General features: G+C 33.8%; 1 protein-coding gene across 1 annotated transcript in view; it reads right to left on the bottom strand.

The window, feature by feature from the left end:
* Window positions 1-24449, bottom strand: part of CEP290 (centrosomal protein 290) — a 56286-nt gene that overhangs the window by 20457 nt on the left and 11380 nt on the right. Inside the window, exons 17-37 of the mRNA XM_052774166.1 lie at window positions 24179-24279; window positions 23999-24086; window positions 23409-23521; window positions 22374-23219; window positions 20546-20630; window positions 19000-19142; window positions 18292-18456; window positions 17157-17306; window positions 16033-16148; window positions 13686-13788; window positions 10691-10921; window positions 9970-10143; window positions 8298-8409; window positions 7257-7462; window positions 5002-5153; window positions 4036-4147; window positions 2826-3281; window positions 1550-1714; window positions 1186-1293; window positions 964-1098; window positions 66-332 (exon numbers count right to left, since the gene is read on the bottom strand). Of these exons, the coding sequence (XP_052630126.1) occupies window positions 66-332; window positions 964-1098; window positions 1186-1293; window positions 1550-1714; window positions 2826-3281; window positions 4036-4147; window positions 5002-5153; window positions 7257-7462; window positions 8298-8409; window positions 9970-10143; window positions 10691-10921; window positions 13686-13788; window positions 16033-16148; window positions 17157-17306; window positions 18292-18456; window positions 19000-19142; window positions 20546-20630; window positions 22374-23219; window positions 23409-23521; window positions 23999-24086; window positions 24179-24279 (4028 nt within the window). The remainder of the gene's footprint in view (window positions 1-65; window positions 333-963; window positions 1099-1185; window positions 1294-1549; window positions 1715-2825; window positions 3282-4035; window positions 4148-5001; window positions 5154-7256; window positions 7463-8297; window positions 8410-9969; window positions 10144-10690; window positions 10922-13685; window positions 13789-16032; window positions 16149-17156; window positions 17307-18291; window positions 18457-18999; window positions 19143-20545; window positions 20631-22373; window positions 23220-23408; window positions 23522-23998; window positions 24087-24178; window positions 24280-24449) is intronic.

Raw genomic sequence — 24449 nt, 5'->3', positions numbered from 1 at the left:
AGAAACAAAGAATCAACTAAAACAACTTACAAGTAGAAGAAATTTTGTACAAAAAGTTTAACTACCTCTCTTGCTTTAGCAAGCAAACATTGGTATTTTTTTAACACTTCCTCCTTTTGATTTAATCTTGCTTGCATATTTGCAATGGTTTGATGAGCAATTTTTATGGCATGATGGTACTCTGGATCATCTTCTTGTTTGCCTAATTCAGGCATTATTTTCTCTCTTTCTGATGTTGCAGGTAATTGAAGTCTTAGTTCATTTATAACTTTGTCTCTTGATAAAACATTTTGTTCAGCTTTCCAGAGAGCAGTTTCCTTTTCTTTTAATTTCTGCAATGAAAGGCAGTTGTTGCATTTCCAGAATTCAAACACTGCAAAAAGATCTTACTTTTTAAAAATGTACCAGAAAGATTTGTCTTAACAGACTTGTAAACACAAAACGTTTTGCACTCGGTTCTGGCTGTATGGGATTACTATTAGATGAAAAAAGACCCAGAATATCATTACTGTGTCTTTATGTATTATTTGCTTGGCACAAGACTCTTATGCAACTCATGTTGTGCTACCAAATTAAGAAGCTGGTGTTTTTCAAATTTCTTAAGAACCACAAATTATCTTCTGTAACAGATTTTCAATTTAGTAACCCAAGATAAAAGGATTTTGCTGTGCTACTCGTTAAATTTAATGTAACACTTGGTAAATTTAACTAGCTACAGTCAACTGAATTTTGTACAGCAAGAGCATCTTACCCTACTAAACGAACAATCTAAAATATTCGAAAATTTTCCCCAATAATTTGTTGCAATGGAAAAAACATTTCATTTTAGTCACAGTGTGATTATATTATTTACATTTTCTCTGTGTTAAATACTTATAAGGGATTCGACATTATATATAAAAATTAAAGGGCATAGAAAAACAAACTTTGTCCCTTTATATGATAATTTATACATTTAATTACCTCCTCCAGTGATTTGCAGGTTGCCCTAGTTTCCAGGATTGTTCGAATGTGCTCCTGAATCTTTCTCAAAGCCAACTCAAGTTGTTGTGGGAGTGGCAAGCTAGGGTCTGGAACCGATCCTGTAGCCTTTTCTAACTGCACAGAAAGATTCATATTCATGTAATCTGACAGCTCTGAAAAATGTGCTTATAAGTCTATTTTTAGTTAATTCGGTGCATGTACCTTTACAGCTGTACTAAGTATTTCATTTTGTTGATGATCATACAGGTCTAATTGGCGCTGCAGTTCTACTTCCCTCTGGTCCCAAGCCATTTGCCTTTCTTCATGAAACTGTAACAAATGTTTGATAAAGGTATTTTATTTATTGAAGGCAATGGGAATTTTATAAACAAAACCCAGAATTTTATAACAGAAAAAAAGATATACCAAAATGTAAAATACTCAAATGTGCTATTAAAAAAAATTACAGAACCAAGATACAAACATCTATGTTAAAAACCTTACTAGGAAGACTCTTCCTTTTTAAAAGTCACCTAGTGAAATATGGAATAGACTGTTTTTCTAATAGCATGCAGGAAATACATACCTTGTTCTGCTGGACAATTTCTTCTTCCAGATTATTGATTGTACGTTCATATTCAGAAATTATATTATGCAAATACTTCACCTCTTCCTTTTGCTTGACTATCTCTCGATTGAGTTTAAGTTCCTGCAGATGGAGTTCCTCCATCTTCATATGCCATTCAATTACCTAATAATGAATGACACACAGTATTGTAATTTACCAAGCCCACAGGTCAACTAGATGCAGCTACACTCTTTGACTTTGAGGCAGTATGGCACTTATCAAACCAACAGGAAGAAAGATGTTCTGCCTTTTTAAGCTTCTTCACTTCTCTTGAGTGAGGAGGCATGGCAAGAGCATGAAACTGCAAGCGGAATGACTGAAAAGTGCAGCAGACAAGTTGAGAGGCAACAGGTTTCCCCTACGCTGACAAGTGCATTGCAAATAATTTTCAAATGACCTAAGCTATACCCTATGCCTCTGTCCAGACTTAACAAAAAAAGCATTCAAGAAGTTTGGTTGACTTTTCTAAAACAGCAAAAGATTTTCAAAAACATTAAAACCTGTATGTGTTAAAAAATGCACATGTACTAAGAATAACAGACATATTTATGTCAAAATGCTCTAGAAAAATATTTGAAAACTGGCTTAAAACTAAAACATGCCAAGAGCGCTACAACTATTGCTTACATGCAGACATCTTTAGTTATGACAAATATAAACATATTATAAAATACACAGTGATCTGGAAGAGAAGTGAGAAAACTGTATTCAAATTTCAAGGCATCATTGTTTACACTAGCAAAATATGACTGAGTAGAATTACATGAGTACAATAACGTCTGACCATGCTGCCTAAATTATTGCCCCTGCATTTATTTAAAAGGGCATGGATTTGTAGTAAAGATTTCAATGCAAGCTCATGAAACAGAACTTCAGAATGCTACTCTGTGTTTAATTTAATTTCATTTGTTATTTAATTCAATTCATAATTTACTTCAATTTAATATAACTGAATTCATAGATAGCCTCTACTTCCTATGACTCTTAATTGGCCACAAAAGAAAATTAGTAAATCTGACGGCACTGACTTTTACAGGGCAAATAACTAATGATATATTACTTTTTTAAAATAGGAAAACAAAAAATGGTAGCTGTCATATTCTAATAAAGTGTACTTTGAAATCATTAAGTTCTACCTACATTAAAACAGACATTTAGGGAACAAGCTGATCTGAAATGTAATTTAAATGCAGATCAGATGAACGAAGCTATTCAAAGTTGTAAACCAGCAAACCTTTTGAGCTCCTCTTGTATCCTTCAATGCACTTATTAATTCTTCTAAACTTTTCAGTTTTAACTCCATCTCTAATGCTCTGTTTTCTGCATTTCGACGCTCCTGCTGGGCATGCTGAACTTCTTCCAGGATCTTCAGTTTGTCATTCTGTAGCTGAATCATTGTTTTAGAGAATTTTTCTTGCTGTGCTAAAGGCAGAGCACCACTAAACTGTCGCCGCAAAGACTGAACTGTCTGTTGTAGATGTTTGGCTCTATTTCTTCCTTCCAGTCGGGCAAAATATAAGGCTTGCTCTCTCTCATCAAGCTTCTGTTCTAAACGTAGATTATGGATCTCCACCTTCTGTAGTTTCAATTTAAGCGTCTCCAATTTGCCTATAGCAACAGATTCACTACCTTGAAGGGCTATGATATGTTGATGCAGTTTTGCAATAACTGCTTTTTCATCTGACTGTGCCTAAGAACAAAATTTACAGAACAAATTTATTTTTCATTTTGAATATGTCAATGGAGTGTATATGTAAATATAAACAAATTAGGGTTTTTTTTTTATTTTATATATTGCATGTATTTTATTCCATAGATCAGAGCAAGAATTAGCCTCTAAAACCAGCTTTTTACTTTTCCACTATTGTTTCTACAGCCAGATTTTAGAAATGCACCTTTTCAGATACTGATCTTAAAAATTGTATCTTTCCAAACCAGAGAAAATGAGGAAGAAATGTATACCTGAACTTAGAAAATATGGTAACGTAAAAGCTGACACAAGTGTTGTATTTAGACACTCAAACCATTCTAGAACATGAAAACAAATCCCAAGAAATTCTTTCAGCTAATAACAAAGCAATTTAATAAGTCTACTACAAGTCTTCAAGATTTACAAGTCATTGCTTGTCTTATAAAAAAGATCACACTTTCCTGATATTATATTTAAATATTGATCATGAGCTATTAATCATATAGGAATAAATATTACCTAAATAACATGGAAAAAAGCTCAGGATCTGTAATAGCTGTACAGCTAGAAATGGAAAAAATGGAGAAGGGAATACTTAATGTAATAGAGAACTCTTGAAAGGGTATGGCCACTACAAGGCAACTGCCTTCTGAAATGCTTTTGCAGTTTCCTAATTCGCTGTAAAATCACTTCATTTCTTCTCACTCCAGGGAGAAAAATCCAAACTGCAGTGTTAACAAAGGTTGAATTTTACCTGATAGTCTAAAATTTGCATTCTAAGAGATTCCACTTCTTTATCTCTGTATTGCTGGCGTGCCTCCAGAGCTTCAACTTGCATTCTTGCTACATCAGACAGTTCTCTTAACCTTACAGGGAAAACGAGTGTTGTGTCACTTGAAACCACTGAATAACCTATTAAGTTTTCTACATAGAAAATGCTAAGAAAAGATGCTTAGTATGTTTCCTCATATCAAAACATCTGAAGACTTTGTTCTTTTCAGCATACTTTTCTCTACTACTCAGAGTCCTTGTTACGAAAATTCTTCTATATTGTCTCTCAACTTTTTCACAGGACGTTTTCCTGTAAGTTACACAGAAGTTTGCTAGCAGTTAACCTATTCCAGGAAAACAATGCCATGGTTTTTACCTGAACTAAGCATCTCTGTCCTCTATTTCTCTCCCACTTCAGGACATAAATGCTCAAATGGTTTCATTCTCAATTCCTTTCTCTGCTTCCCCAAGTCTAATCACTCATTTTCAGTGTCAAAAATCACTGCAAACATCCCCACAGACTTTGCTGTTTTAGGAGTAGAACAGGATTACATTATTTACTCAAAGACAAATGTCCATATCAACATATCTAAAAAGATCAGTTTTTCAATTTATGCATACAAAGTTAATCCCTTGTAAGTAAATGGCACCCCCCCTGCAGTTTAATCTTCGATATCTATGACTCTTTGAAAGTAAGAATCACTTTCCCATATTTTTTATGAGATTTTCATAAATTTAAGGGAGGTTGTGGCACAGAAACAAAATAAACCTGAATTAATTAGTTTAAAAATACTAGTAATAAGTATCTTAAGTGCACACTTACCCATGTCTATCCAGGCCAGCACTTAATTCCTTGTTCAAATAAAAATGAAGCAAATTACTTTCTTTATAGTCATTTTTGTGTGCATCTGAACACACTGCATTCAAAATTTGTTACTTCAACACTTACTTCGATACTTCAGTCTTGAGCTCCATCTCACGCTTCTCTAGGTCCATGATTTGTCGTCTATCTGCATCACTTACTGCCTTACTTACACTCTTTGACAGTTCATCTCTTAATTCCTGTTCGACTTTCTGTGCCTCAAGGTTGATTTTGGTGAGCTTAAAAAAAAAAACAAAACCAGAAACAAAGAAAATGGTATCCTAAGCACACAACTGCTCCCAACCCTGCAAAGAAAAAGCAGTGCCAAAAGTATCTTTTCTTTTTTAGTCATTACAAAACACTGTTCAGCTGTGTTCAAAAAACAATTTCCTTTCCTCTCTGCTTAAACGTCTTGTTTGCAGCACTGCATACACATAGGAACAGATACACAGGTCGGCCCAGAACAGGATTCTAAATTAAACACAATTTTTATTAGTGAATTTTCTTAAAAACATTACCACAATAACAAACTAAAATAAGAAAAAAAGAAAAAAAAAGAATAAGACTGTAAACTCTTTAGGAAATGAACAGGCTTACCTATATATTTCTGTACTGTCTAGTATATCAGGATTGGCAACACAAGTACAGGTTATAAGTGCCAAGACTCACAATAGTGTAGTTCTTTTGTTCTTTCTAAAAAGAACTTTCATAATTAAGTGATATTCTTTCAAACAGCCTGATTTTTCAAGTTGATTGTTAAATACTGAGTAATCAATGTTTCAATTCAAACCAAAGAGCATTAAGAAAAGACAGATATCTGGAAAGCATGAGGCAACATAGAGAAGCCTCTGGAATTAGTTTAGTAAATACAGTTGTGGCAGACTAATCTGATACCACTCCTTAATAAAATAACTGATTTCCTAAACAAACAAAAAAAGCATGGTGTATCTTATTATCTGCACTTCACATATTTAAGGCAGTACTATCTGGAAAACTAACAATTGTGTTGAAGTAGATTTATGAGTTTAGGAGGAGATGACTAGTAGACTTCTTCTAGTTACCAGTTCTTCAACTGGTATCACTTAAAACTTTCATTAATTACCTTAGCACAATCTTGTTAGATATATGTCTCTCTCTCTCTCTCTAAAAAAAAAAAAGCAGTGATGCCAGCTTAGGAGGCACTGACAACAAGAGTATATAAAACAGAAAATGTACGTCCTGGAGCTACAGAAAGGAGGAAAAAAGGGATACACAGAGGAACTAATACGAAAAAATTGTGGCATTAGGAGTTCATCAACTCAGAATGAAGGAAGACGAGCATACCTAAACGTATCACAAGACAGCTAATAATATATGCAAAAGAGAAAAAGGAAAATGTGATCCTAGGGTTCATCACTTGAGGTATTTCTTAATGAAATAAAAGAAGTCATGCCATCAGAAAAGGCTTTAACAATACAGTTGCTGAAAAGCTTTATACGCTTTCAGTTATTCCATGTCCCAAATCAAACAGTGTAACAAATACTACTAAACCAACAAACAGTGAGTGAGTTAACAGCAATCTAAAATAGCTAGGCTAAAGTCTAGCAAAGCACAAAGAGGGGGCATGAATACAATCTATCAACGTTCCCATCAACATAACTATTCTTTCTTTTCCCTTGTGTTTAAATTATAGGCCAACATTGGCACAAGAACAAATGTGTACAACTGCCTATAAATAAATTTAGACTGGAAATTATAATAAAGTCTCCTACTGTTAAATAATGAATTTATGTAACAAACTTCAAATACAAATAGTGGACACAAAAAAATCTAAGAAATTTAAGACTGATATGACAGGAATACTAAGGATCATCAGCTTCAATGGCACATGACTTCTCTTCTGTTCCTGTATTATAATATTTGGCATGTGACAGAGGACATAGCCAGCCAAATCATGACACTATCATTTGCAAAAGGGATGCAAAAGTCTAACATTTTTCAGAACATTGGTAATTAAGGGAAAATTAGCAGAAAAGGGATCATATGAATTAGACACAAGAAATAACAGGTCAAGAACAGACTTCTTTCTAGCAGTCTGCTGAAAAATTAGCAAACTGTCTGTCAAGATACCACGTTTTACAGAGATTAACTAATGTCTGAAATAAACTACTGACAAATTAATTAGTTATATTTTTTTAAAAATGTCCTGTGCATGCAAAATTGCAGCTCTTAAAGGCAGTTGTATTTTGTATCATAAGCTTATTTGCCAGTCGTGATACAGAATAGATTAATACTTTTTGAAAAGCTCAAAAATATACTTTTAAGATGCACCAAATTATGTCGCTAAATCTCAACAGATTTACCTCAGCGAATTTTGTTTCCAATTCAAAATTACGTTCTTCTATTTGCTTTACAGTATTCCGTAAATGTTCATACATTCGTTGCGAATGTTCTGCTCTCTGTCTTTCATTTAGTTCCTTCATTTCCAACATTGTGATTTTCTTAGAAATGGACAAAATCTCACTGTTGGTTATTGCTTTTGTGGCCTTGTTCATGGCATTGTCATCCCCTACATTAAAAAATATTTAAATTAGGGAATACACAAGCTGATTCAACTAATTTGCATCATGAAACAGAACATGAGTTTTGCTTTTTCTCTGTCAGATAAACTTTATTGAAACACCTGTATTACTTTTTTAAACCGGAGGCATGGTTATCCTGCGTTATTACATGTTTGAGAAATACCTAATTTGAATAAAGTATTATTATCAATTATAAATGGGTATATCTGCAACCATGGTTATTGAGACTGATAACTATTTTCAATGTAGCCTTTCACTTTATCCTTAATTCAGCTGGTAAATCTTCAGGAAATTAAATTTAAGTTCTGTAAAAGAAATAGATGTGGATGAGTTCTTCCTGAATAATGGGAATGTAAATTGTACACAAAGAAGCCCCAGCTATCAAGAAAAAGTACTTCGTTGCAGAGCATGACACCAGGAAAAAGAAATAATTTTCCTGACAACCTATGAAATACTTTGGCTGACAATCAAGTTAGAACATATTGCACCTTATTAAAAAAAAAAAAAACAAAACCAGGTGATGTTGCTTTACAAGTTCCAGCTTTTAAGCCCTTGACCCAGTAACCCAAGAAAAGTCAATGTGGAACAGTTTCCAGAGGAAAATACCAAACGTGGGTTTGGTCAAACAGATAAATAAAATGAAACAAACAAATAAAAAAATTCACCAAAAAAATTTAAGACTGTTAATGAAAGATACAAAATAGTTTTGACTTTTTTTGTTGTTGTTTTAAGATACATCAATTTTAAAACATTTTAAAATATTACTTTTAAACAGGACATACCATTTGATTTTTAATGTTGCAATATAACTTTCATACTTGCCTAGTTTAGTCATCTGTTCCCAAGCCTGTTCTACAGTGTGAAGTTTCTCTTTCGTAATCTCTAGTTCCTTATTCAATAAATTTATCTGTGCTTTCAAGGATTCATTCTCACGCTGTATGACAAAAAAGTAACAACGTAACAGCAAACTACTTAACTGTAGCAGACTTGATGTTTAGTATCAATAAAATCTTTTAAATTAACAGATTTTACCTATGCACAACCCATAATCTACATATATGGCAACAGAAGAGCCTAAGTTTCCTCCTAAGTGTAAAAATGCTAGTCTTTGCTCTCTATGTTGTATCTTACTGTCAACTAGTATTACTGTGAATATTTATCAACAGTGACTGTGATTCCTAGAGTGTCTAGAATTAGATAAGAAATCTATGTTTGTCATACTAAACACCTCATTAACAGTGGGAAGGAACTTCTGGAGGATATTTCATCCTACACAGGATACTTCATCTTGCACATAAATACATATTTGAGCATATGCTTCTTTTAGTTCTTTTAGGCATCTAATATCATGCCAAACATTAGTTTTGTAAATGTTCTTTTACTCCTCCAAATAGAAACACAAATTTCCACATTAACCAGTAAAACAAATTGAATACTTAATATTAATTTTCAATTTCTGGTTTTCTAAATGCATTTTTAGTTTGCTATTGATAAATGATTCTCTAGCTCTATGAAATTGCTGAAATAGGCAATGCAAATTTTCATACACACAAAATTTCATACAACAGAGAAGGAATCATTCTTTAGCTAACACAAATGCACCTACCTGTTCCCAAGCACACAAATTTAATAGTTCAGTAAGTTTACCCACCACATGTATTTAACCCTTGTCAACCATAGAAACCCAACAGACAAGAACATGACATGAGCTTTAACTACCGGTTAAACTACTACTTTCCTGGACTATTATTTCTGATATAAATGAAAAGTAGGGGATAGTAACGTATCTTTGAAGCCAGCTTCACAGCTCTTGAAAAGAAGCTGCCTTCTACATGAGAATAAAAGTTCAAAGGAATGTTTACATATTTGCAGTCCCTATGACATTTTGCAAACACACTGTGAACAATCTTTGGTTATTTACTTTTTTTATTGAAGTAAAATTCCAAAGGTTTACTGCCTTTTGGAACTAAACATTTCATTCTTCTAAGTCAGGAATTAGTAAGAGCACTTTACTTTGAGAGAAAGCTTTGAAAGTGTTTACACTCATTCTACTTTCCTTATGACCTCCAAAACTGAGGATGATAGCAAATATTCCTTCTACCAGCCTTGTTTTGGTAATCAAAGAACTAAAAATATTTTGTGAGGGAACATACCCAGAGCTTAACTTAAACAGCAAACAAACAAACAGAAAAAACAAACAACCAAACCCACCAAAACAATTTAACAAAATGCTTTTGTGTATGCCCATTGACATAAAATCTGGGACTTTGTGTATGTTTCTTAATCTACTGAAAATACCAGGTAAGCAAATTAAAATTCGATAGCAAGAGTAAGACTGCCTACAACATCTCATACCCACTATGGAACTGTTATAACCAGCAGTTCTAGCACGGGGACCTCTGTTCTATCTATTAAGTGAGGACAAAAACCAATGCAGAACAAATGTATAATGAGGTTTTTTTCCCTTAGGGTTCAAACATAACGCAAACATTACCTCCATGTGTTCCATGTTTGTTGTCCGTTGGATGAGCAAGTTATCTTTTTGTAACATATCTCTGTATTTAGCAGTTAATGCATTATACTGCTTATTAGCCAGTTCTAGCTCAGACAATGGCACGCTACCATCCAAAGCTTTTTGCAGAGCTGCAATCTTAAAGCTAGCCATTTCCTATGAAAATAATCAACACAATGTGTTACTAAGGTCTGCTAGATCTTTGAAAAATTACTCCACGGAAAAAGAATACCACTTAATATAATGCTTTAGAACACAATACAGGTTTATTTTACTGAATTACTGTCCATCTTTATAAATTACTTGCAATACACATTGACAAAATTTCTCTGGTATTCCAACTCTCTGGGTAATTTTATAAATAGTTGCTTCTCAGTCATAAGGCACTGTCAAAAACATATTTTATAAAGATGAGTTAATACAGGCCCTAGCAACCTGCAAGGCCAAAAAGTAAGATTTGATTTCATATGACACTTTCAATAAAAAGAACTTGTTGAAGCAACTTCAGAAGGGGAAAACTGACAGGTTTCGTATTATGATGCTTATTTAAATACAAAGAATGTTTTGACAATATTTATAACAGCATTTAACAAGTATTTGGGTAATGCAGTCAAGAAACTAGTACTGCCTCCATTTAAAAAAAGTGTCTTTATTGCCAAATTGTAAAAATAAAGATGTGTACTATTACTACTATAAACCATACCTTGAATCGTTGCAAGTTTCCAATCTTTTCTATAACTGCAGTCTCCATATGTGTTATTTCACCCTTTAGTTTCTCATTTTCTTTTCTAAGATGCCGTTCCGTTTCAAGTAAAGTGGTATACTGCCTTGTTAGTGACCTTTCATTAACTCGTAAAACAGTTATTTTTCTATTATTTTCTGCAAGCACTTTTTTTGTTTCATCAGGATCCAGCTGAAGTGCACTAAGTAAATTCTGTAAAATGATTTTTTTAATAAGAACTTTGTACAGAAATATGGTAAAACTCAGCTATGTAGACAAGCTTTCTTGTACATTTTTTAATCTAGGTGTAACAATTCTGTTCAACTGCCTGAAATAATTTCTTTTTGCTAATAAAACATATACTCACACTCAACACATGCATGGGCATACAATATTCTAATAAAACAAAAGAAAAAAATTAAATCTTCAAAATCATTAGTTTCTGAGGAAAAGAAACTAAATACATCTCGCTGACTAATTGGAATTTTAGTTAGTGCTGAAATTTTCAAAATTTAGAATAAAAATAATTTTATGCATTCATTGTCATCAGTCTTTCCCCCTTTTACTAGAATCAAAACAAATGTATTGGAACAATTTCCTAAACCAAATAGAATCCCTATGGCTCCTAACAAACACTAATAACATCCTACTGTGAGGACCAAACCAGTATTTGTAAAGTAACCACAGGACCCCTCCTGTGGAAACATGTATGTTTGTGTGTATGCGTCCACACACATGTGTTTGCATGCATGTATAAATCCGAGGAGGGGCGGCAGGGGGAGAGGGAACTACAGCAACTCAGGTCGCAGAAGGCATGTGAGCTTTAGCTTTGCTGTCGCACACATCAGCTTGCCAAGGAGACAGGGAGTAGAAATTGAAGCTGTAAAATCCCAGATTCCTATGAGACTAACGAAGAAAAGTGAGCAGGTAGCTAGAAAAAAACTCCAGAGTCCTGGAAGCCTGAAGCCATGAAAAAAATCTAGTTCTGTAACAACTGGCAAAGATTTGGCTTATCTGATCAAGAAGCCTTTTTTTTCTTAAGATTTTAAGAGCAAGCAACACATTTTCACTGATCATTCACAGTGAATTAATTTCAGAGAAACATTTAATCTGAAAATGTTCACCTAATTCTAATCAAAATTACTAACAAAAAATAATACTAAATAATAGTACATATTTCTTATATTTAGATAGGATGTGTTTCTGGAAACAAAAGCTATTGGGAAACAGTAATTTCTTAAAAGATCTCAGCAATACTTTGATAGCACTGCTAACATCATAAAACTCCATTATATTTTAAAGACATTTAAAAAAATAATCCCAGAAATATCTTAATCCTGCTACAATCTACTCCTGGGACTTTGGAAATGCAGAATAAGATACTGGACAGATTAAGTAAAATGGCACTCTCTCTATCTTTCTTTTGTTTTTTTTAAACGTGCAGTAGAAACATCTGGAAAACAATTTCAGTTTCACTTTTCTGGAAATATATTTAGACTTCATTTCCTTTAGGATACAATTATTTTGCAAATCAATTACAGTTATGAACATGATTATAAGCAGGACCACGTACCACTACAGTTACCACTCAGCAAAAGAAAAGGGTTAGAACTTGGCTGTCCAAACTTAGGCATCTGCAGTCATGTTCAACACCTTGTGATGTCCTTGCCCTGTGTCTGCTTCTCTAAAAGGACACGCGTGTCCCACATGTCTTCTGCTGTATTTGGCAGCTTTTGGTATCTGCACAAAGACACCTGAAGCCATCTAAAATTGCACTATGTCTGTGATTAGGCGCCTGCATCAATTCCAGGAACTTTTAAATACTACCTTCTTAAAAAGTTATTTTTCAGTTTTCTTAATAGAATATTGAATTCAGTCTTGGTGGAAGTAAATCAAAATAGAAAGATGAATTTTGTTTCCTGTTTTTGTGAAACACTGATACACATACAGTAACAGGTATACATAAATAAGATGTAATTCAAAGTAATAACCTTAATTCTTAGTATAAATTAATGTGTTTTCCATGGGGGTGCCTGCACTGTTCCTCGTCCCAATCAAACAGCCTGGATAACAACTGCCATTAAGAGAGCAGCGTGAGTGTAAGTAGTGTGTGTGAACAGAATACCTGAGACTGTCTGAGGGGGCATTTGCTCAAAACTGATAAAGAGAAAGATGACCATCAACGAGATTGAATAGTAACCATAAAATTAGAGATTTGAAATAAAGAAGTAGTCAGCTTGAAAATTAGTATAAAAGAAGCATGAAAACTTCTAACAGCGGGGGCAGAGAGAGTTATAATGCAGCACTCATAACCTAGTTCAGCTTCAGAAGTTTCCCCACTGTCCCTGCAGATGTGAGTGCCTCCTCCCTGCTGCACGCCACGAGCCTCAGCACCACAGCGAACGGACTGGAGGTACCCAGTGCCACAAGCAGGCACCCACACCTCGCGTGTGCGTATGTGACCTCCTGGGGCGATTTCTCACCAGTGCACGGATTAGCAGACTGCAGGGAGGCACACGGGTACGCGTAACACCAGAGCACCCCGCACGTACACAGCACCCCGGAGCACACGCACGAGAGGGGGGTGTGTACGTGGAGGAAAGGGGGGGTGTGCTGGTAACCTGAAGGGGCCAGGGAGTGAACGTAACTGTGTGAATGCGGATGTGTGGGATGACAAATATTTGGGATTAATTCCTGAATGGTGCTTAGAGATTTTTAGGTCTACAGTAACATTTTGTATGTGCCTTAATATTGGGATTTACCTTTTGTATTGATACTGATTCTGCATGTATAGTTCACTGATTGCTAGTTATTTACATTCCACTAATAAATCAATAAACCACTTCCCTTCTGATTTGATTTGAATCGAGCAGTTTTTCCCTGCAACATTTTCCCCATCTAACAGATTACAGTATTGTATTAATCCCTCTGTTCTATTAAAACCTTTTTGAAAAATGAAAGCAACAAAATTACTTACAGAATATGCCTTTATTTTTGTAGCATCCTGTTCTTTTTGCTCTTCTAGCTTTTTCTTTTCCTCTTTCATATCTTCTGATTCTTTCTGCCAGCTTTCCTTTTGACTAAAAGAGTAATTAAATATTTTCATTTAGAATGATGAAAGACTTGATGATTTTTAAAACTGTAACTGAAACAGCAACCCTGAAATATTGCAGACCAAGATACTTATTTTTAGCAGTAACGTAATTTGAAAACGACATTATAAATTGTAGATGGATTCCTGAAAAACTATCCCCTCTGTTTAGGCTGCAGCTGGTTTAATGATGAAAATAATTCTTGAATTAAAGTGTGTTATCTCTTCTTCACATGTGTACTATAGTGCAGAGATAGAGATGCCCTACTCCCCCAAAATATACACACATGGGATGTAATCTGCTTTAAATTACACACGTGTATTTCAAATTATTTTCTTGCACGTGTCTTTGTAAAAATAGGTGAAGTTTAGAACTTTGCAAATAAAAACATTTCCACTTTTGAGTACCTCTCTGGAAACGCCAGGTCTCCCTTTTATAGGAAGGGACACAAAAATCATACTACTGGCACTTACCACGCTGTGAGTCTGGAAATGGGCCTTTTCTTTTTGAAGCAGACTAGGCCCAGCAGATTTCAGCAGATATTCACAACTGTGCCCAGTAATTTGGCTGATAAGATTTACCGCTAGATAAAATGGCTTGACAAATAATTAATGTCTCTTTCCATAACCATTTCCTTTGCATGAAGCACTTGCACATTCATTAGCTAAGAGAGACAACTTGCAAGGGGAACAAGGCTTCTGCAGTTCCTGAGAGACAGAATACCTAAGTTGATTTTTAAGTATTTTTAATTCATCATACAGAACAGTACAGTATCATAAGGCAAAGATTACTCGGTCATCCTGTGAGAATTCCCCACAGCATAGTAGCTAGCTTTTTCTTTAAATGATGTTGGTCCAAATTTCCCTCAGGAAGGGGACAGAATTAAACTTAGGTTTCCCATATCCAAATTCTGCGTTAGAGGTCAGATTTCTAAAGAACAGGGCAGGCAATGGCTGTAATATTACCTCAATTTTTTCAATCATTTTGCAAATCTTTCCTTCTATTACATTCATTTTATTTCAAATGCATAAAGGACAGAATTTCCCACCATAGTTTTTCTATTTCAGTGAAAAAGAAACAAAAACATAAAAAGATTCAACTTCATTTTGGCCCAAACTGGTCTCCTCTATCCACTTTTATTAATTTATTTGGAAACAAGAAAAGACTGTGAACTGTTTATACATGTTTAATAAGGAAGTTTCTATAGACTGTATAGGATAGTTTAGGATAGTTTAAACAAATAATCAAGGGTATTTCAGAAGTAGTATTTTCTCTTCAAAAAGGATCTCTTAGTTTCTTCCATAATGGAAGAAAATGGAGGAAAAGGAAAGAAAATGCTCTAAAAGTGAGTCTTTATAGGATGCCAAGTCAAAGAATCCCCTCCCCTATCTTCAATCTGTAACAGGTTTGGAGAAGGAGCCTTGAATCATCATCTTATCCCTGTCATTGGAGATCTCTAATCTAGTAGTAAATGAGGTAGTATATTATAGCCTTTAATATTTTCAAAAAGCTATAATTGCTAAACAGAGATAATGTTATCTGGGAAGTCTTAACTGATTCAAAGAACAAACAGAACGTCCTAAGAGATGAAAAACCCTTATTCCAAAAGCCATCCAGTGACTGTTCATTCCAACCCAAAGATAAAGAGGACACAACTAACAGTCTGTTAACTGAAGAACCCAAATCACCAATATTCATGCCTATGCTCCTAACAGATGAAAATCCTGGATTTTTGACCATAAGAAAAATTTTATAGAAATTAGATTCAATGAAGCATATAAAGGAACAAAGAGTCTGAAAGAAAACCAACTATGAAGTCCCGATGATCTGAAATTTTGAAACAGAGATCTTGTGTGACTGTATTTGGGTAACAGGTTTTTTTTTTTTCCACTCAGAAAAAATGTTAGGACCCATACCTGAAAGCAAAAGAAAATGAGACTGAAGACTCCATAATACCAAATTCTAATAAAATACAAGATATCAGAGGCAGAAAGCACAATGCAATCCTCATTATAAAGTATGCAATATGAAAAGAGTCCATCAGAAAATGTTTTTGTAAGAGTTTTCTGAATCTTTACAGGACTAAAGAAAATATACAGAGTCCATATCCAAGAGCAGCAGCATTTATGACATTAACCAAAGAACTACTTCAACACAGCAGCAAATCTTCTGTTCAGAGTTATTAAACATTTAGATAGTTGAACTTTCGTAATTCAGAAAGGAGAACAATACCTTTGATATTCTTTATACAGTAAGCCTTGTTGATGACGAATTACTGCAAATTTTCGCTTGTAGTCCTCTACTGCATCTTCTAATTGTTTAAGTAACTGTTCTTTATTTTCCAGTTCCTAGTGATTATTTTCCAAATAAAAATATTGAAGTGATTAACACAGGTTTTAAACATGAAGGGATTAATGAAAATGCCAGTTGTCCCTTGTATTTTCACAACAGATGCTTCTGTCATGAACTGTGTGAACTGCAGGTATGAAAAGTGTATTTTCTTTAGAAGGAACAGATGAAAAAAAGCGCAATAAACTTTGGCATTCATATTAATAGGTGTGAAACAGTGCATTATTGCACTGTGGATTACAGCCCTCAAAGTTCAAAACACCATGACATGTTGCTACCACACACAGAATACTAACTGAATGTCTAACTGGAAAGCGATGTTTACTTCTCATGTTCCCAAATACTCTTCTACTATCATATACAGTTGAAAAATATTGTCTAATCAACAAAAGTAAAGTGATCAAAGACAGAACAAAATAATATAATAATAATAATAAAAAGGTAAGTTCTTTTCACTCCAGTTCTGAGAGTCAAATCTTCTTTACTATATGGTTGTCTGCTATGCTTTCCATGGGAATCACTGGCTTTGGTTTCAATGTATTTATGCCTCTGTTTACAAATGTTGACATATTTTTGACAAATAATGGAATGAATATTCACATGGTAAATAAATAGAGACCTTTGCTGTATAGAGAAAAACTGTTCAAGTAGGATTTGCACATGCAGACTCAGGTGTGGAATCCTGACAGCAGTAAGAAAGAATTTCTCATAGAGAGTGCAACTGTAGAAGTAGGAGCGGGCAAATATTTAGATCAAAATTCAGATTTAAAACAAAAAAATCTAAATTGTTGTCAAAAATTTAATTAAGTATTACCTTCCAGGCTTACAACACAGCAAAATACTTACAGCTTTAAAAAAACAGAATAGCCCAAAGAATTTACTGGATGTCAGAACTTCAAGATAGCTTTGGAGAGTTCTCCCATGTCCATACCTGGCATAGTACTAGATTTTGGAGGAATTAGCTATATGTTACAAATATTCTTGACATTACGGTGTAAATGAGTTACCTGTATAAGACGTATTAAATATTCATTCAGAGAATTAATCATATTAACACTTGAAGGAACCATTCCTTCTGGAAGATTCACTGTTCGGAAGACAATATTGGCACCTTCTGACTGACGTAATAAGCAAATTTCATTTTTCAGTTGTGCAATCTAAAGAAAAGAAACAAAACCATAAAGAAGTAGCTCTTGCTATTCAATTAAAAAAAAATGATGGAAAATATATTGTTTTCTTGTGCTACATCAGTTGTTATTAACAACTTAATTCACTTCCACTTACATTCTAGAGCATTCAAACACTCTTTAACGTAACCTTTTAAAAATGCTGTGATTCCATAAATCATTAAATGCATAATATCTTAAGCCAAATTTATCAAATGACTCCAGCAATCAGGGCAGCTTCACATACCGAGGATTCACCACAGTTTTATTCCAAATGATTTAAAACACAGTGCATTTCTATTCCTTTTAAAAAGATGGAAATTTTGGAAAGAATTATTGCAGTGGTTACTTGATGGTTTATTCTAAACAAATCTTTGCTGTTTCATTTAACTTCTTAAAAGCTCTCTGGTTCTCTGTTCTAACTGTACATAAAACACTATTTTAGAATATTAGTTACTGGCAAATCTTTTTGCACCACCAAAACTGTTCTAATAGGCAAATTTAAATTTCGCGTCTGGTAAGGTTAATATTCCATTCCTCATTTCTGTCCTGGAAGAAGCATTCCACAGAATCAACTGTACAACTTAAAACAAGAGACAGGATTTTAGAGAATAATTCAGGATTTTAAAACACTTCATCTCTGTTACTTATTTATAAATAACAAATGCAAGACTAGTGGCTTTTTGAAGAAAGAAATCTGTGAGCTTTTTTGGGCACAGCTCTCCCCAAAAGATAGGCACGCTTGCTGTTTAACACGATAGGCTATTCCAAGGATACAGTAACATTAAGAAGAGTAAGATTTGAACTTAAAATGGACAAATTGGTAGATTCAATACATAAACTTAATTAAGATTTGTATAATTACACTCTTCAGATAAGCTAAATTCAATATCTTATAGATTGTGTGGTTTGTTCTAACTTATCTGAGCAGCCACTTTTCAAGTACAAAATAAATTGTATAAAGTAAATTGTATACCTTTTCATTTGCATTTGCCAGCTGATTAGAGAAACTGGTTGCCTCCTTCTGAGTCTCTTTCAATTCCTGTCTTAATTCTTCATTTCGTCCTGTAAGCTGGTCAACCTGAGCTTTCAAGTGCACACTAGCATCAAAGATTCCCTCTGAATTCTTTGACTCCATTGCCTAATGCAGTAAATATTTAATTAGCAAAACAGAGAAAAAGTGCAGAAAAGCTTTGTTGTACATGAAATTAGCAAAAAGCATGAAATTGTAACATTTTAACATCTACATATCAGTTTCCTGATGGTATATTTGCCATAGACTGCTATTTAAATGGTTAAATTTTCCTGTAAAAACACTAATTTTTTTTGTAAGATGTTTGAATAAAGAATTTTTCTTAAAACATTTCCTGCAGGTCCCACAGAGATAAAAGACATGCAAATGAACTTTTACCTAAGCTTTATGACTGGGACAATAAATTTGTCAAAGACAGTTTTATACTATCCAGCTGAAGAAATTTTTTTTTTTTAATTTTTATTGGCAATCTCTTGTTGCTGTATATTTTTAATTCGCATTTTTAAAGAGGTATCACACTGTGTACTTCTACTTGTAACTATGGAAGCATATGTATAAGGAAGCTACTATTTAATTATACAATAATTGAGGAGGAAAAAAAAAGCCTGTAAATCCTATAAAGCTAAACAGTACTTCAGAAAGCAAGCTTACGTTAACTAAACGTTCCAGACTAGGAATTATTAAGGCTGTTTCTTCTCCCTTCACACTAGGATCCTTCTGCATTTCCTTGACAGCTTGCAATATTTCTTTCATTCCTTGTTCAAGTTGTTTATTCTCTTCTGATAATTCTTTTACTAATAAATAAAATTGTAATAAAAATTGTAAATGCGTCTAAAAGGACTAAAAAAATGAGTTAAGGTTTCCTAGGACATTTCATCATAATACTTGTTGATTTGATATATAAAAAGAATGTTCATATTATATATAGACATAACCAATTAGGAAGTTAAAAGTATTGCTGCTAGGAACATCCAGAGAGTGTATTTTGCTGGACAAATACCAAGAAAACAATAATGAAATGCTTCATGGGAACACATTTGACTTTATTGAACCCTCCCGTCGTCAACGTTTCCTGCCACTTTTTTCACTTCTTTAGTAGCCTGTCTGACTGGCTTTCACAAATCCAGAAACTGGCTATCTTGGAAATGTTTCAGTGTAAAAATGAAGTATACAGGAATTGCCTGAATTCCTGCTGCAGACTGCGAAAAAAGAACATTTAAATTATTGTCTGTAATAAGGACTCTCAAGACATACAATTTTCCCGCCACCATTAATTTCTCAGTGGAATTCCAGAGTTTCTGGCACAGGGCAAGAAGTCTGGAAACTTTAAAAAAACAACAAACCTGTCAATACATTCTCTGCATCTTAACAATATGGCTAACTGTCCTGAAGACCCAGAAGTGAACTGCAAAACTTGGAGCAGTTTGAGCAGTTTCACCAAGTCTATTTTGAAAAGTCAAAAAGAATTTTTAGAATTCACATTCTCTGGGAAAAAATTAAGATTCTTGTCTAAAGAAATTAGCATTATTTTTATTTCAGAGTTTGCAAGCAGTGCACTTCAGCTAACATACATATATACATAAGCAGCAAGTGGGTTTGTTCCCCAACACTTCCTTGGAGCCAGAAAAGCACTACAATTACACAAGTAACTCATATAATTGTTGTAACTGGGATCACTCAGACTTAAAACCCTTTTTAGGTCTGATTCAGGAAGGAAAAACATAAGAGATCCTAGTTTAATGTATTTAGTATGAATAAACTATGTTTCAGGAATGATCACTAATTTAAGTTTAAAATTAGCAACACTATATATGTATTTATACACATGCATACAAAAGATATACACTAATATAAACACGAAACTTTTTTTTAAAGTCATTAATGAGAATTCAAAGAAATTCCAATTCGATAAATGCCATTTACATTCATTGTTTTGTAATCATTGTGTTCACACCTGGACCAATTCACAACCATAATTTCCACAGTTCAGAATTGTATCAGAATGATTGTGTAATAAACTTCTATGTACACAGCAAATTCTATCATTTTGAAAGATACCAAAGTAAACTGCATTTCAAACAGAAACTGTGAAGTCAGATATTTGTGGTCACAGTCACAGAAACAGAACAACTAAACAAGCAAACTGTCTGCAGGTACCTGATAATATTTCCTAGCTTTAAAACAGGTTGCAACTTACATTTAGATTGAAATTTGACTATTACAGTCCTGTTCTTCTCCAAATCTCTCTCTCTCACACTTAATTCATTTGCAAGATACTCATTCTAAAGAAAAGAACAAAGACAACTCAAAAATTGTAATTTAGGAATTCTGGTATTAGAATTTTCATTAAGACTGTGGTTAAATGAGAATAAATGCCTGAAAATATTGCTAATCCATATATATTCAACAGGGAAATTACAGTGTGTAAACCAAAATGAGCATGTTATATAGAAGGCAACAATCAAAGAAATAGCCTCATCTTTGCAGCAACAAAATTATCAAGAAAAAGTTATTTAAACCATGAATAAACTTTATATAAATATTTATCCTGTTTTGTTTTTTTTAAAGCCTTGTACTACCTGCACTGCCTGGCTTCTGCATCTTTCAAGATTTAATTCTATATAACTATTTAGCATACTCCTGATCAACAAATCTCTGGATATCTGCTCATTCTAAAAAAACCCAACAGTAAGTTGTTAGTATAGGATTCTATCTTCATTTGTATACAAAAAAAAAAATATATTTCAAGGACTTTTCTTCCGCAATATAACAAAACCCACTTCTTTTCTACTGAAAATGCAATTAGTAGGCATTATTCATTCCACGGCTTAGCTAACACAGTAGTTTAAGAGAAATCACAACAGCAAAGCATACTCCTGTAGCATGGAAAAACTGTTGTATAATTGAAAAAAAGTCTGATATATATATTATACTTTCCATTGATCAGTTACATAGCTCAACAGACTCAGCAGAAATGCCACCAACTCCAAAACATTTCAGTTAAAGATAGGAAAGACCCATTTGCTTATCTTACACATTGTAACCATGATGTTTCCTCATCACATTCTTAGATGGTTTCTCCCAGACAAAAAATACACAGATTCTAATTTTAGCAATCTAATGTTCTAATCCCAGCCTTTTTTCAAATTTGGAGCATGCCTTCATGAAAATTTCCCAGTCCACATATGAATCTCCTGCCTGAAATGCAACAGCAACAGAGATGAATTCACTGGAAGAATTACACAAGGTGTGCCCCATGTAACACCGTCTAGGGAAACGTGTATTCTTGGGTCAGGCATCAGCTGCAACGGCGGGGTACAGACCAAAAGTCTGTGAGACTCTGAGGGACTGGCTTGATCCATGCCCCAAATGCATCTCTAGCAACTAAAGCAACGTCCTCCACTTTACAGAAAACTAACACAGCATCTCAAGGTACCAATTTAGGAAGCTACCTGTGAATAATTTTTTTACATGATTTATCATGTGAATAAAAGAAAACACAGCAAGCATCCTGAAACCAACCTGTTCTTTCACTGATTATAAAAAGTTTTCAAAAATCCTTTTGAGAACCTAAAAGATTTTATCATTAGAGATAATTTTAATAAATAATGGAATTTTTAATTGGAAATCTTTTTTTCTGAAAAGATATACATTATCTTTGTTAGTTGGCATGGAAATGGATAAAAGGATAGAAGAACCAACTCAGGAACTTCTTAGATGCTTCCCAGAAGGAAAGGCCATTCTTATTCTAAAAATCTAACTTTACACCCTCTGTTCTCTCTGGAGGTAGGAGACATCCTCTAGTCAAATAACAAATTTTTAACAGAAATCTCATCTTCTATCTTTCATACCAAAGGACTGATTCAGTCCCTACTTCATTAAACTAATGCTTGTAAATTACCATTTGTATTTCTCTGTATTTATTTAAAACAATTTTTAAATTCTATTAGAACTATCCTTTATAGCTTTAATTAATAAAGATGAAAGTAAACTAACACATCTTTATTATTTGAATTTATCTTCTAAATAACTGCAACAGATACAAACATACACATACTATAAAGGTGTCTCACCTGTGATCTAAGAAGGGCTAATTCTCTCCTCAATTGCTCTATGAGATTTTCAACAGGATCTACCTGACCTGAGCGTTCTGATTCTGCATTTTCAAGTCCACTTTCCAAGGTTTTTACTTGCAACAATTCTGTTAGGCATTTCTTTCCTTCTCTGTCTTCTTGAAAGGAACTTAAATCAGAAAACTTTACTTGCAAATAGTCTTGCTTATCCTTCAATGTCATCTTTCGTGTTTTGTGCATTAAGGGCTTTCCAAGAGCAGATGCACAAGAAATCAGAGATTTATTGCCGAGAGAGAGTCCTGGGTAAAAATTTTCCTGACTTTTTTGGTCTGAATTAGAAGTTATGGACACTTGATTCTGAAAAGATGGTTTGTTTCTGTAATTTTGGTTATTTACCTCTGAGGTCTGACATGCTCGCTGATAAGCAGAAAACAAACCTGTGTGGTCTGATTTTAAGTCCTTTGACATCTCTCTATTGTCTGTATAATCTGTTATCCCTGATGACTGTGCAAACTGTAGCTCTGGTGATACGAAAAGATCGTGTATAGTAAGAGTTTCAGAATTACAGTTGTCATTAACTAGTTGCCACACTGTCACAAGTTTTGAACCTAAATGAACTAAAGTATTTCTATTTTTTTCCAAGTCATATGAATTCTCAAGTGTGCCAGAAGTTCTTCCACGTAGTTTTCCCACAGCCTTACTGTTTTCAGCTAGATCTCTCTCTGACTTCAAAAGTCTAACTGATGCTTCTCTATCTGCAAGTGTGTTTCTCCCTTCCACGTTACACGAGCTGCTAGCCTATATTCACAAAAAATATAGAATACTCATTAGTCTCCTAAAAAAAATTACAAATTATTTCTTGATTTTTTAAAAGCAGTTAATAAAAGCACCTGGAGAAATATTTGAACAGATATTTTCAAAATAAAAATAATGTTATTTTGTAAGAGAAATACAATAAATGTTTATGAACTTGCTTTATGAACCTACCTTTGCTTTTACTTCAGCAATATCATGTCTGTTCAAGAAATCCAACTTCCTCTTATTCATTCCCTTCTCTTCAGTAAAGCTATCAGTTATCTGCACATCACCAGCACCCAAGCCTAATTGCAAGTAAATGTACAAGTAAAAAATGATTATGAACTTTTAATTGGTCTCCAAGCAAGGGAATATATGCCATTTAGTATATCTGAGTTTTAGTTTTCTACCTGCAAAGTAAGGAGCTGTAAACCTTTCCATTTGAGCACATTATGCTTCCCTGGGTGGCACAGAATTGAAATTTTAAGATTTTTGAAACACATACATTATATAGATTTACTGGAAGTCATGGCAAGATCATCCTGCAAGCCAAGAACTGCAAGCCAATGACACAACTCTCAGTGATGCATTACTAGCCATCACAAGTCAAAAAGCTACTGGGCTGTAAGACTACAGAATATAAAACCACTCACCTCTTCCTACAGATTCAATGAAATATATTTAGCCTTGTAATTTGAACAACGAGTAAATATAACAGAGCTATATTAATAAGTATAGACAGCATGTTTTTGAAAGGACAGTTTATAATAAAAAAACCCTACCTATTGTTGCAACACTTCTTCCTTTCTCCTGAGCCAACTTACGAATCTGTTTTTTCAGTTCAATTCTTTCCTCTTCTAGTCTTTCAATCTGCATATTATTATGCACAGATCAGTATTTCATTTTGTCCAAATACATTTTTATTATGTAGCTCTTACACAAACCCAGGATTTTTCACTTGCCTCTTGCAAAAGAATCTGATTTTCAGCTCTATATTGCTGCTGCTTTAGGGCTTTGATGTTTCTGAGTTCACTTAAATCAATCATTGTCCTTGCCTCAAGACCTAAAACACAGTATATGCTGTATAATTATTCATTAAGGAGGAACATTAATGTTAGTAATCGTTAGAATGCAGTTAATTTAAATAAGAACATAGGTAGAATTAAAAAAATATGTTGATAGTTGAATATATATATGTATTCCTTTATATGTATACACATCTTATACTCCCTG

Source organism: Harpia harpyja, chromosome 23 (genome assembly GCF_026419915.1).
Source record: "Harpia harpyja isolate bHarHar1 chromosome 23, bHarHar1 primary haplotype, whole genome shotgun sequence".
Lineage (NCBI taxonomy): Eukaryota > Metazoa > Chordata > Aves > Accipitriformes > Accipitridae > Harpia > Harpia harpyja.
This window is presented reverse-complemented; position numbering and strand designations above follow the sequence as displayed.